General features: G+C 42.6%; 1 protein-coding gene across 22 annotated transcripts in view; it reads right to left on the bottom strand.

The window, feature by feature from the left end:
- The window catches only part of KCNMA1 (potassium calcium-activated channel subfamily M alpha 1), a 762,662-nt gene that overhangs the window by 83,273 nt on the left and 664,805 nt on the right, over window positions 1–14,584 (bottom strand). For all 22 annotated transcript variants that reach the window (XM_050803364.1, XM_050803365.1, XM_050803369.1 and 19 more), the window contains one exon: window positions 388–511. In XM_050803364.1, the coding sequence (XP_050659321.1) occupies window positions 388–511 (124 nt within the window). The remainder of the gene's footprint in view (window positions 1–387; window positions 512–14,584) is intronic.

The raw sequence follows: 14,584 nt of genomic DNA, 5'->3' as shown, positions 1-14,584 counted from the left end.
ATCTTTTTACAGATAAGAAAACCGAAGTGCAAAAAGTCAAGTGAATTACCCAAGCCATGCAGCTAATCATTGGTACAGGCAGACTCTGACACCAGCGCCATGGCCACAGGAATTACGTTCATACCACCTCCCACCATGCCTTTCCCACAGCACGTGATCACCCACTCTTATGAGGAGCCAATATATGCAGAGATTGAAAATTCTGAATATTGCTCATGCTCTGATCAGAGGTCTAGCTGCTTCAATCTATGCTCAGAATTTCAATCATCAAAAATAATTAGGACTAGGGACAGTATTATCCCACTGTCCCACTAGGGAAACCCCATTCCCAGCAAATGTGGTTCAGGGCAGAAGCGGGCAACATCAGATGAACAATCCCTCACTCACCAGGATGACCTTCTCTATCTCCTTGGGCGCGCACCAGTGAAACATCCCAGTAGAGTCGTACTTCTTCACATTGGAGTCCATGTTGTCAATCTGGTCATTGCCAGGAATTAACAAGGGGTCATGCCTGGGGAGAAAAGGACAGGAAAACCTAAGTGGAAAATGTGATAAATTATAAATGGAAAGTGCCCCCTGAATTACATCTCAGAGGATATGAAAGATGCAGAGGAAGTGGTTGTCACTGAAAGCCATTCTTCTGCTTACAGAATCCATCCTTTGAGAGACAACTGCCCCCAAACCACCACCCCGCGTCTGGAAGTGCAGCTGACCTTTGTCAGGCAGCATTTCTGCCTTTCCCCAGCTCCTCTTTTCCTAAATGGTCTTCCTAACATTTTGTGGATTTAGCCTCCCTTTTAAAGGCTACCTCACTCCTCTTCCTCTCATATTACCAGCTTTTCGATCTCCCCAGCACTCGCACACGCGTGTGCGCGCGCGCACACACACACACACACACACACACACCCCAAAGGGTTGCTATTAGCCTCGGCAATGAAGAGGAAGGAATAGGAATAGAGCCTCATGCTGACTGACTGGCATGAGGATGGAAAGCCAATTACTCGCTCCTTCTGACTACAACTTCTGACGTGATGCTCTTCGCAGTAAAAGCTTTAACAGGCTGCACTTTAAATATTTTAGCAATTTGCCCAATCAGATTTTGCTCTCCCTGGCTGAAGCCCTTTAAAGATTCAGTAGCATGTCACTTCAGAGCAGATTGACTACCAAATGCCCACATCTGGAATACATGATTTCAATACTAAACAACACCCTCTCTCCTTGCCTTGACAACTGTATATGCACTAACCATCCAATGACGCTCCCCGCCACCTTCACCTCCCAACTGCTGCATTCCTTAGGCGACAGTCTCAAGCTCAGATGCATCTTAATTAACTTGTTTCCAATTCTCAGGGCAACATTCACCCTCTATCGCCTTGTTTATTGGTGAAAAAGGAAGATGCTTCCATAAAGGCCTCCCGTCTAGTGGGTTGGCAGAGCCTCACTGACAACCTTAAGAATTGCAATGGAATCAGGCAGGTCTAACAAGCTTACAGCACAATAAATAAGCTCCTGCACCTTGAATCATAATCAATGTCCATGCTTTTATCTCTGATAGTGATTCAGCACCTCAGGTTTGGGAAGTCATTGTTCCTTCCTGCAAAACTGGCCATATAATTAGGACATTGTCCCAGCTATACTTAACCATTCTTGCAATGGAGCTATCTTTTCTGATTAATATTGCCAACACAAGACAGAAAATATACATAGGGTCAAATTCCATACATTTATTGTAAAGTGATTTTACCTTTTGAAATTCTATATTTCAACATCAGAGGGTGACTTTTATTTAGTTTTTACTGTTTGTCCCTCTGAAATGTCTCTGATACTTCCCACTTACATGTCAAGGGTACAGAGCGAGACAGCAATCTCCCTTCCATGACCCAAAAACCTAGGATTAAGCTTTTGAATATCTACCATGACCCTCCAATATGCTCCCCACTCCCACATAAGGTGAGAAAAACTCTCTCACTGCATTTATTTATGCCTGAGAATTTGCTTTTAGACTACACCAAATGACAAATACCATGTGAAGCAAACTTGCAAAGTTATCTTCAATGAACATGCTAGACTATTACAGGAACTGTCACATCTGATCTTAAAAGAAAAAGAACAATCCCACTCTGAGTAGTATCTCAGTGTCTGGATTGTTGAGAGGTCTTGAGGTATGTAAACCACCAGGTCATCTTCCAAATACTGAACTTAGTCAACGATGTTAAGATAAAAAGGCAGTTGCTGATAAGAACTATTTACAGATCAGGGTGAGAGCAAATTTTGAGGGATGTTTTTGTCCTTGAAGAGTCTTTAACAGCTGCATAGATATCTATTAATATTATCTGGAATAGGTAGGTAAACAAAAGCCATCATGGAGAGGAGGTTTGAGAAAATGAACAAAATGAACTCTTTCTAGCCCTTGAAGAACGTATTTCAGTTGCAAGAAGATTTTAGTAGACTTGCCCTGAAGATATAGAGTCAGGTTCAAATTCCCTTGCCCTGTTTACTGGTTGGAGAGAAAGTGTTATCTCAGGATGACCTGAGACCTGCCCCCAATGCATTTAGGATTTAAAAGATACTCAGAATTATATTCCCATAATATCAGCAAGCAAGCAAATCAAACAGCCAGCTGGCAAAAAAACAAACAAACAAACACTTTTAGAAAATATGTGCCTTGGGGAAGAGGAGATACATTTTGGTTTGGTATATTTGATTCTTTCTTGGAAGGAGTCAGACATCGGTAACAGTGGCCTGCAACTTTCATCCAGAAAAGCAAATAAGCAAGCCTGATGATCAATCGCCCTTTAATAAAAAGAAAAAAAGACAGCTAATGTCAAGCTTCATTAACTGGGGTAGAGGGTTCCAGAAACCAGGCATAATTTGACACTGGAGCTACAAGCCATGATTTGCACTGGAACATCCAGAGGCATCCAGGAAGTCTTAGAGGTATGCCATGCTACACTCTACTCCCCACACATCTCTCAGCCTGGCTTGGACCATTTAAATATAAACAATCCAGGATTTCCCCCAAAGAGACTGACCTGAGGAACATCAAAAACCTCCCAGAACAGAGACATTACCTTCTCTGACCAGCTTGGTACTTGGAATTCTAACTTCAGTTTATTGAAACAGTAAAGCAACCAATAAGAATCCCCTATTCTGAGCATGGCATGCAGGATACAGTAATGATTAAGATAAAGTCTCTAGTCAAAGAGAGGTCCACAAGATAGCAGGAGAAAAAATACATATAAACCAATAGTTCAATAGTTATGGTACCTTGTGGCAAGTGTTACAGGAAAGTACAAGGTGATATGAGAATACCAAGAAAAAAGCTGTTCATATCCTCATATTTGGGTAGCATTAAGGAAGGCTTTGCAAAGAAAGTAGCATTTGATCTGAACCATGAAAAGTGAAGAGGAATCTCAGCATGTTGCAGTGTTGATCCACTAATAGCCAGTAGGACCCACTCAGAGAATTGAAGCCCAAATGAAAAAGGCCAAATAATGGCACCTAAAACCATGGTTGAAGATGTCGGATACTATAGTGCCCAACCTAAGGCACAGAAGACTCAGACCAGGCCTTCCAGCTGTCTCCAGATGTGCAATGACAGTCAAGTAGAAGATGGATTAAACTGATTGAGTATGACTGATTGACAGCAGACTAAGAATGATGCATGCGATTTAGAGAGAACAAAAATCATGTTTCCAAAAAAGGAAGAGTGTTATAAAAACTGAAAGTAATTCGAAAATGAAATGAGTTGTTGCCCAAGACAGTGGGTTTTCTATCATTGAGACATTCCAGAAGAGCGAGGGATGCAGTGAGGATATGCATATAAAGGTGGATTAGCCTAGAAGATCCTGAAGGTTTGAAACACTGTGCTGTCATTGGGGAAAGACACAGCTAAAAGAATTTTGAAAGTACTGGACCATTGCTGGATATCAGAAAGCTGGAGAGCCCTGAGTAGGCAAAGAAAGGTTGCTAGAGTGAAGATGAGAGCTAAGCAGCATGGGAGAGGGATTAATTTATGGCTCCAGTAAGGGCCAGCACTGTTACACACTCACTGGATTTCACAGTCTGGGAGTAAGCTGGGAACACAATTCATTCCAGCAACAACAGAGTCTGTAACTGTTTCTGGCCAGACAGTATAAATTTCTTTACCATGTCTGTTCCTGTAGTAATTTAAGGTACTTTAGGCTGGCTTATGCTGCAGAGAGATCTCTGGAACAGGTGGAGAGTGGACAGTCAGTTGGCCACAGGGACTAAATCAAAGTTTCTAAAGCTTCTATTACTAGAAGAAAGTCCAAGCATTTGCCGTTGAGCACACCAACCAACACTGCTACGACCCAGGGAAACCCAAAGGAATTGGACAGTTTGTTATATGGAAAAGAGGATCATGAGAAATCTTCCTGAATAAGTGATCCCAACATCTTCAGTTTGCAAAATGATAGAGACCCACTTCCAAAGCCTCTCCCACAACTCCTCAAAGGCCAGTTAGTTGAAACCAAGGACCAGGATTAGATACTGTCTTTCACATCACAATGACATTACCTAAGTCTTCCACTCACAAAGTAATTTTCAATTTCCCTAAAAGGTGCCATAATTAATTCAAGGCTCACTTGTCACTTGCGACTTAGCCAATGTACATGCCTTATTTTAGGGCAATAGAAACTCTATGACGTGAGGTATATCTGCTGTTTCATCTTTATGGACTGAACTGTGTTCTCCCCCAAATTTTTATGTGAAGTCTTAACCCCCAGTACCTCAGAATATGACTGTATTTTGAAATATGGTCTTTAAAAAAGTAATTAAGTTAAAATTAGGTCATTGGGGTGAGTTATGATCCAATAGGACTGGTGTCCTTACAAGAAGAGGAAATTTGGGCCAGCTTTTCCATAGGAGGGAAGATTATGTGAAGACAGAGGGAAAAGACAGAGGTCTGCAATCCAAGAAGAGAGGTCTAGAACAGATCCTTCCCTCAGGAGCCTTGGGAGGAACCAACACTCCCAGACTTTTGTCTCAGACTTCTAGCCACTAGAACTGTGAGAAGCTCTGTTGTTTAAGACACTGGGTCTGTGATCCTTGATTACAGCATTCCTAGAAAATTAACACAATAGCCCACCTTGAAGAAAAACAGGCACAATGTATCAGATATCCCTCAGCTAAAGGCCCCTGGCTGCCCCTCTTGAATCTTAACTTTTTCTTGTCGACTTAAGGAGGGGCGGGGGAAGCATCCTGCCATTATTTCAGGAATACATAGACATACATATGTAATACCCAGTATCTCCTCTAAAGGTTTTGGGTCAATATCCCTCCCCTCTCCAACCACCTTCTCTATCCATCACCAATATACAGGCATGTTAGATCTGCTCTGCCAGAGTGGTAACTTCTCTCCGTCTTTAACTTAGACATGCATTTGAGGATCAATGCCAATGACAGCCCAGCTTAAAGCAAAGAGGAAGCCTGAACACTAGCCAGCTAATTTGAGCAGTCTGACTTATACAGTCCGTCTCCAAATGGAGTGTTCAGGGGTTGATACCACTAAGGGCAGGAAACCACCTATGTCCTTAGTGACAATATACCATAGTGTTTAAGCGGCCTGGCTCCAGAGTCAAAATATCTGTCTTCAAGGCTTGGCTCATCTATTACTTGCTATGTTGTACATTGCCTAAGTTTCTTCATCTGTAAAATGGGAATGTTAATCATTAGCATTATTCAATGGATTCCATTTGAGGATTACACAAGTAAAGACATTTCATGCCCTGAATATACCATCTGACCTAGAGCATGTCCTCAAGAAGTGTTAACGAGTCTTATGATTATCATCCTTCACACTTTGCTTAGGACCCACTCATGTATTAGTAGCTCTGATTATAGTGAAAGGAGGTAGGAGAGGGAGAGCATTTCAATAACAAAGATATAGAGCTACTGTTATTATTTCTACTACTGCTACTACTGTTACTACTACTATTGCTGCTACTAGTACTATTACCACTGTTGTTACTATGATGAATAGCTGCCATGAGTCGAACCCTTCCAAATGTTGATGCACTAAAACTTTTACCTACATTTCATGATTTGCTAATCACAAGAAAAGCTGTAGGTAATTTATGTTATTATCGAGCTCTGTGTATACATGGGTAACAGAATAGATAAGTAATATGTTCAGGTGGCAGAGCCAGTGAGAGAAGAGGCAAAGCCTCAACACAAAGGATCTACTTGGCTGAAGGCCAGTGCTGCTGGGTGCCCACATCAGACCCTCCCACTTTCAGGAGGCAGCCATATCTTGTTCATTCTCCATCAAAACACCCAAAGTGGCAGTGCCCTAAGCAGCCAAGAAAGGGAAATCAGCATCGCAGGCACTTATAAATGCACCACTTATATGAATGATTAGTGGAAATTCACCCCATAACCCTTACATCTCGGCTCACCCTCCAATGTTCACAGCTAGAAATTCAGCGTGCCCAAAGTCAAATAAGGAATACAGGCATGGCCAGGTACGGTGGCTCATGCCTGTAATCTCAGCGTTTTGGATGGCTGAGGTGGGCAGATCACTGGAGCTCAGAAGTTTGAGACCAGCCTAGGCAACATGGCAAAACTCCATCTCTACAAAAAATACAAAAATTAGCCAGGCAGATGGTGCACGCCTGTAGTCCCAGGCACTCAGGAGGCTGAGGCATGAGAATCACTTGAACCCAGGAGGTTGAGGCTGCCAGTGAGCCGAGATCACACTACTACTGCGCTCCAGCCTGGCAACAGAGCCAGACGCTGTCTTAAAAAAAAGAACATAGGCATACCTCATTTTATTCCACTTGGCTGTATTGTACTTTGCAGATATTATATATATATATTTTTTTTTTGAATTGAAGGTTTATTTTTTCATTGCTAGAGCACAGGCAGAGTAGATTTCACATAATTCTTAAGGCCTCTAGGATTTTCAGAATGGTAAATGAGCTTTTACTTCAACTTAAAGTCACCAGCTGCATTAGTTCCAAACAAGAATCAGCCTGTCCTTTGAAGCTTTGAAGTCAGGCATTTACAACTGTTTACAGGATGACATACTGAATATTTTAATCCTGCTGTTGAGACCTACTGCTCAGAGAAAAAGATTTCTTTTGAGATGTTACTGTGCACTGATAATGCACCCAATTATTCAAGAGCTCTGATGGAGATGTATAAGATGAATGCTGTTTCCATACCTGCTGGAACAACCATTCTGCAGCCCATGGATCAAGAAGTAATTTTGACTTTCAAGACTTATTACTTAAGAAATATATTTAATAAGGCTATCACTGCCATAGTGATTCCTTTGATGAATCTGGGCAAAATAAATTGAAGAGTTTCTGAAAAAGAATCGCCATTCTAGATGCTAATAAGAACATTCGTGATTCATGGGAGGAGGTCAAAATATCAACAGGAGTTTGGAAGAAGTAGATTCCAACCCTCATGGATGACTTTGAGGGTTTTAAGACTTCAGTGAAGGAAGTAACAGCAGCTGTGGTAGAAATAGTAAGAGAACTAGAATTAGAGGTGGACCCTGAACATGTGACTGAATTGCTGTAATCTCATGATCAAACTTGAACGGATGAGGAGTTGTTTCTTATGGGTTAGAAAAGAAAGTGGTCTCTTGAGATGGAAGCTACTCCTAGTGAAGATTCTGTGATTACTGTTGAAATGACAACACAGGATTTAGAATAGTACATAAACATAGTTGATGAAGCAGTGGCAGAGTATGAAAGTATTGACTCCAATTTTGAAAGAAGTTCTACTCTGGGTAAAATGCTATCCAACAGCATCACATGCTACAGAGAAATCTTTTGTCAAAGGAAGAGTCAGTCGATGCAGCAATCTTCATTGTTGTCTTATTTTAAGAAATTGCCACAGCCACCACAATCTTCAGCTACCACCCCCTGATCAGACAGCAGCCATCAACACTGAGGCAAGACCCTCTAGCAGCAAGAAAATTAAAACTCACTGATGACTCAGATGATTACTAGCAGTTTTTAGGAGTATTTTAATGAAGGTATGTACACACTTAATAGACTACAGAAGAGTGTAAACCTAACTTTTATATGTATTAGAAAACAAACAAAAAATGTATGTTGCTTGCTTTATTGCGATATTCACTTTGTTGTGGAGGCCTGGAACTGAGCCTGCAATATCTCTGAGGTATGCCTGCAAAAGATCTTTGTTTTGAGGATTTGCAGAGCAAGAAATGCCACTTGGTATCAATTAATCTCAGGAAGTGAACTAAATGCCTTGCTACAACAGAAACACAAAAAACTCGCCTTGAAGACAACAGCCTAAAGCAAAACCACAAATCCCTTTTCTAGCAAACCCACTGTGAGGAAGCTGATATCATATTTTAAAGTGCACAATTTCCCTTACAGGCAAAGACAGCCAATCCCTGTTCCTTCTGTGGCACTGGGTTCAACGCTGGACTTCAGAAATTTACATTAAAGTACAAATAACCAGCCAAATACACAAAAATGTTATGAAAAAGGAAAGTTACAAAATGGCTGGAAAATTGCATTCTTTTCTCGCTTGATTTTCAAGACCTTGTGTCTTATCACACGATGAGGACTTCTCTGTCATTATGAGCATCCCATCCAAATTAAGGGCACCCTACAGTGGTCTCCCTGGGAGATGAGAGACTTGATTAAAAGGAGGTGAATTTCTCATCCCTCCGTGGGCCTTTTATCCAAACTGCAAATACTGACTTTATTGAGCATCTATTATGTAAGGCACCATGACGGGGCTAACAGGACTTTTCTCAGGCTTCACTGTTTGGCTCAAGTGTTCCTCATAAAGCCATCATCCCGAACAGCCAGAGAGACTGAAGTTATTTTCCCTTCCTAGGAACTTCTAGAGATGCTCCTTTAGCGATAATAATTTCCATGTCTGTTTTATCCATTAGATGGTGAACTATTTAGGGGCAGGGATCTATTTTGCTCTTCCATGTATTTCCAGAATCCAGTAGAGGATGCAACCAAACTAACAAGAGGAATTAATGAATCACCTCTAGTCCCCCAACACTCTTCAAGCAGTCAACAGAGACTCGGCAAACCTTTTGTGGAGATCAAAAACGTGTGCAGTGAGAACCCATTTACCTTTGATATATTGTCACAATTTGTTTTTGGACAATCAGGGTTCTTGCAACATTTTTCATTCACAGGGAAGGTGTATGAATTAGGACACAGAGCATTTGCTATAAAAAGGGCATTGTGATGTGAAGGACAACCCTAAATTATGTCTCTAACCAGTCAAAGCTGCCTGAAGTTCACCAGAAGCCAGCTGCTGTAACTAATCAGCAGGGAGGACCCGTGTGATGGCAACAGTGGTCGAGACAGATGTTCTTAATTAAGCAACTATTTGGTTCTCCAGTGCAAAATCTGAACACTTCTGAGAGATGGGCCTCTATCATTTCAAGCTCCTCTCATTGTTCTCATTCTTAAAAAGAGTGGTTCTCAAACTGTGGCCCAGACCAGCCGCATCAGCATCACCTGGAAGTTTGGCAGAAATGCAAATTTCCAATCCCCAGGCCAGATCTGCTGAATTAGACTGTGTAGGGCTGTGGCCCAGCAAGCTATATTTTAACAAAGCCCTCCAGGTGATTCTGACACCTGCTAAAGTATGAGAACCACCGCTATAAAGTTTTGCCCAGATGGAGAATCTATATGGCTTGAGTAAATCCTACCCGTTAGCAATTGTCAACAACACACAGATTATGAAGCTGTAGTTCTATTCAGCAAAGCCAGGACTACAGGGAGGCAAGGGAAGTGACTAGGCAAAATTGCAAAATGGAAGGAGGTGCCTCACATTCTGGGTGCCTACTCTGATTCTCTGTGACTCTGTGGAACTCGAGGCATTGTGTCCACACTTGATTCTTGATGGGGATTTACTGACTAGATGCTGCACAAATGACTCTCTCTTGCTGACTTCTCTTCCCATGAGCTAATCAGCAAATAAATTTAAACAAGCAAATTAAATACTAGTCCTTGCAAATTGCAATACTTACAATTCAGTGTTCTACCCTTTTTTAACAACATGGTATCTAGTCGCTAAGACCTTGAGCACAATGTTCAAGAGTATCAGGCCACATAGGTGTATCTCAGCCTGTATCAGACACAGGAGGCTGGATTAGGTCTTAGGTGGTCTCCTCAAAAGGGCTCACAGTTGGGTGTTCAGCATCACAAATGGTTCCAACTGGATCTGCCTCATTCTTGGGTGCCTTGGCTCCTGGGTGATTACTATTTCCTGATACTTCCTGAGGATTTGCAGAGCAAATCCTGGCTCCTGCCTTAACTCATCCTTCAACAGGGCTTCCACTCTCCTGATAACGATCGTCACCCCTGAGACACCACTGCCCATCACCCTCCCCCCATCTCCCACTTGATGGTCATCCCTGGGGCCACACTGACAAAACTCTGAGGCCAGGCTCTAGCCAGACCCTGGCAGAACTAGGGTCCTTTTCAATTTCTCTGCATCTATCTACTTGCATTATTTTCCCTGCTGCCACCTAAGATGTCATCTCATGTTAGGCAGTCAGCATTCTCAGAAAAAGGAAATTTTTGCCTTTATGTTTGGGAGACAGCCTGGGAGAACCAATATGTTCATCAGTCCTAGAGGAGGTTGTACAAGATGCTCTTGAAACAAGAGGGCAAGGTCACGACCATCTGCTGAGCATGAACTTGTCCAGGGACCTGTGTGGTCCACCCAAGCCTTGGTACCATGACACCAACTATTTCTTTCTTTTCCAGTCCTGGGGGAGGCCTGTCATATGCTATCAGTTTGTGCATTAAGAGGCCAATTTACTCAGCTAAGCTGTCCCTGCCTTCCTTCTTTCTTTTGCCCAGTGGAAGGAATTGTGAGGGTGACTTGGCTCAGGCCATTTTGCCATTTTCTATTACTAAAATCTTTCATGTTAGCAGGCTCTGATGTGGGAAGTCCTAACAAAATGACCCCATGAAAGGTTTGACTCAAAAGAGAGGCAATAAGACTTAACAAGTAGATGAGTTTATTTCACTTAATGACCAGGAGATGCCCAAGAGAATAATCTGTTTTCCTCAAATCATATTTTGCCTCCCATTCAGGAAACTAATGTCTAATATTTTCTGGGTCTCCTGACAAGAAACTCTCCTCAAAATGTTCAATTTTTCTGTTCTGGGTGTTGTCAATTATCCTTGCAAGCCCAGCTGGGTGCTATCTGTGTAAATTGTCCACCTGATACATCCTACATAAATCCTCATGGTCTGTGCTACTCTATCTTACTCCAGGTCTCAGGACTGATGTCAGGAATTATGTGTGTCCTTGGGAAAACTATGTATCCCAGTCCTGGTCTACTATTCTGCAGCAAACCCTGAATGGCTTAGCACACAAATGGCCTTGGCAGAGGCTGGGGTTGGGTGGGCCTTCTATTTCACACCTCTGTGCTTACGTAGTGTGTGTCTCAGAAATATCCTGATGGAGGACTCCAAACTCTTCCCTCTGCTGCCACCAGTGACTCTCCCAAAACACAAGTTAGGTTACTGCTTCCTCAAAAACCTTCAGGGGTTCCCCAGTGCCTATGACAAGCAAAGCCTTCATGACTGGGTGCCAGAATACTTACATTCTCCACTCCATCTAGGCCACTCCAAAGACCCCTGGCTATAGCCACACCCAGGCATTTACTGTGGTCTCAGCATGTCCCTATTTCCTCCATCATCCTAATTAGGGAAAACTTGCCTAGATTTACCAGACTTTACATCTCTGTGTGTCAACATCCTCACCTGTAAAATGGGGGCAAGAGTAATACCTACTTATAGAGTTGTAGTTAGGACTCAGTGAGTCACAGGCATCCAGTCTCAGAATGATGCCTGGCATCTGGTAAACCTAGACAGATAATATTATTAGTTGAGCATTCTCCTTATGGTATGGAACTAGGTTTAATAAGACCTCCTCCTAAACCAGGCTCAGCCTCCCAAACCAGAGGTAATGACAGCTCTTTCTGTTCTCACAGCCCATGCTAGTGGAACCCCCAACTTGTTCTTACCCAATTCTGTGCTTTTATGTGCTTGTCTTCTCCTCTGTTAAACTATAAGCATTTTGAAGACAGGGATCTAGTCTAATCCATTAGACTGTGCGGAAGTTCTTTAAGGAATCTAAAGTTTAGCACTTGTACATAGTAGGCTCTCGCTGAATATTTGCTGGATGTGAATTAATCTGAGAAAAAGATTAAAAGCAGGCAGTCAAAGTGCACAGACTTTTTGGATTCCATGTGAGGATTCAGTGTGAGAACCCAGGTGTTTACTCCATACCAACTACCCACTGGAGAAATCTCATCACCCCAAAAAGCATGTGTAAATGCAACTATGTGGAGGTGGCTCTGGAATAAACTGTATGTGATTGTAACCAGGGATCCTGAATGGAGATTTCAGGAATCCACGAATTTACTTCAACTGTGGTCAAAAGGGGATCCAATGTACTTTTTATTTTTTCCTAGAGAGACTTCCTAGAGAGTTTTCATTGAAGATTCATAGGGTTGGTAAGGCCCCCAAATTAAGACCTCTTGACTTAGCTATTCAGAGACAAAGTTTGTGCCCCTCTAGGGCTTTACAAATGAGGAAAGATGTAGCTATCCTTACAAGGCACCACCCCACTAAGTAGGGAGAATTGGGCAACAGGTGCTTCATGATTTTAGGGAAGGCTCCTTCAATAATTCCATGTTAAGAGACCAGCAAGGAAGGGAAATAATAGGCCGAGGGAGCCGGGGATTTGGAAGCCTCCACGGCTCACTCCTCCTCGGCGGGTGTGGAGCCAAAATTTATCCATCATTACACGTGTGTCCTCGACCTAGGGCCCAGACACTCGCCATTCAGCTCTGTCTGGACGTGAGGGTTGTTTTCTGTCGAGGTGACTCAAAAACATACTACCTCAGGATTCAGACATACAAAACAAGGCTGTTCACCTAATGATCATGCAGAGTTAAGCGGCACTTAAACACTAGGGTAAACCTGATACCAGAACAAAGGGGAGGAAAAGACCATTAGTGCAGAGTCCCCGTTGCATCTCCCGCTGGCAGATGATTTGGAAGGAGCCTTCACGCAGGAGCCTGTTTTATTTGCAGAAGCCACAGTGGTAAATTAAAGCCCATCCTAGCCCGTTCCAGGCTCTCCAGTTCCTCTTGGAGCTATTCCTATCGCTGCCCATAGGCCACTAAAACCTGCCCACATTCAGAATGATTGATTCTGCTCAAACTGCAAGCCACAAACTCATGTTGAAAAATCCACTTCAAATCAGTCATTAGCTTCCTTTATGGATTTTTCAGGTCATGAGGAATAGGACCTGAAAGTCCCATTTACTGGAGAGTAGAAAGCAGGTGTCGGAAGAGGAGGGGGCAACTGGAAAAGCCACAGGGAGCTGGAGGAGCCCTTGTTTTCTACCAATCAACAAAGGGGATTTAGCAAAAATTTACCCATGACTTCATTGCCAGTGCCAGATATTCAAATGCAAACCAAAGGGCCCTGGGGTCTTTCTGTACACTGGAAGTCAAGGGAAACGGAGAGAGGGCTCAGCAGGGGCCCATCTTTGCTCCCAGGTCAGATGGAGGATATGGAGCACATGGGACATAGAAAGACATGGTAAGGGAGGAGTGTCTAAGACTTTCTCACTTGTCATGGGATGGTCCATTCCAGCTGGGCTATGAGGGAGACCATGGTGGGCTGGTGGGATAAGGCATCCCAGCGACAGGAACTGAGGCCTTAGCAGCAGCCCAAAGGCAACCAAAACAAGAAGCCCGAGTTCTGTAGCTTGGCAAGTTTCCGCTCACCACCTGATCCACGTTTAGCAATTCTGATGTACCATGAAGCAGACAGCTCCAGCCCAGGATGACTGCCTCCCTCAGCCCCTCTCCGGCAAGGAATGAAAGCAAGATCCACTTTGAAAATTCTCCCCCATCATGCAAACTGACATAGGCATGCTTTTCAAAAACCCACAGCCAATCTGTTGATCATTACTTATTTACAAAGGCCTTCGGGCAGAAAGTCCTGTAAAAACCATACTTGATACGATATACACTAGCTTTTTCTGCTTGTGGAAAAAAAGTCCCCCCAAGGCTACCTCAAACCATCACTTTCTATTGCACATAAAATGTAGCGTGTAACACTAAAGTATTTAATATATATGGTATAATATATCTACAGGAAAGGCATTTGTGTAGAAGTATGTTACCCTGGATTTGGTAATTTGATGTTTTGCTGAAGGCTACGACTTAAAAAAGCCTCCACCTCATACAGAAGACCTGTCATCTTAGTACCCAAGAGCCAACAGAATAAAGAAGTAGCCTTAAGCAGCAAAACTTTGACACAGCTTTGAAGCATATGAAAACAGTATAACTCCTCAGAATTATTATTACTCAAGATCAAAGAAATGAGCCATACTTTACATAGCAAACAGGGACAGGGAATTTGGCTCCAACGGTTTCAGATTTTTCAGACTTCTCTTTATTTATTTATTTGCTTCTCTAAATTTAGGCAAAGGAAAGTGGCTGGGCTTTTCTCCACTTTAAATCGGAATAACTATTAGAATTAGATAAGGCGATTACCTAAAGGTGAGTATA

This window comes from Macaca thibetana, chromosome 9 (genome assembly GCF_024542745.1).
Source record: "Macaca thibetana thibetana isolate TM-01 chromosome 9, ASM2454274v1, whole genome shotgun sequence".
NCBI classification, from domain to species: Eukaryota; Metazoa; Chordata; class Mammalia; order Primates; family Cercopithecidae; genus Macaca; species Macaca thibetana.
The sequence above is the reverse complement of the archived record's forward strand: the minus strand, read 5'-3'. Positions and strand labels throughout refer to the sequence as shown.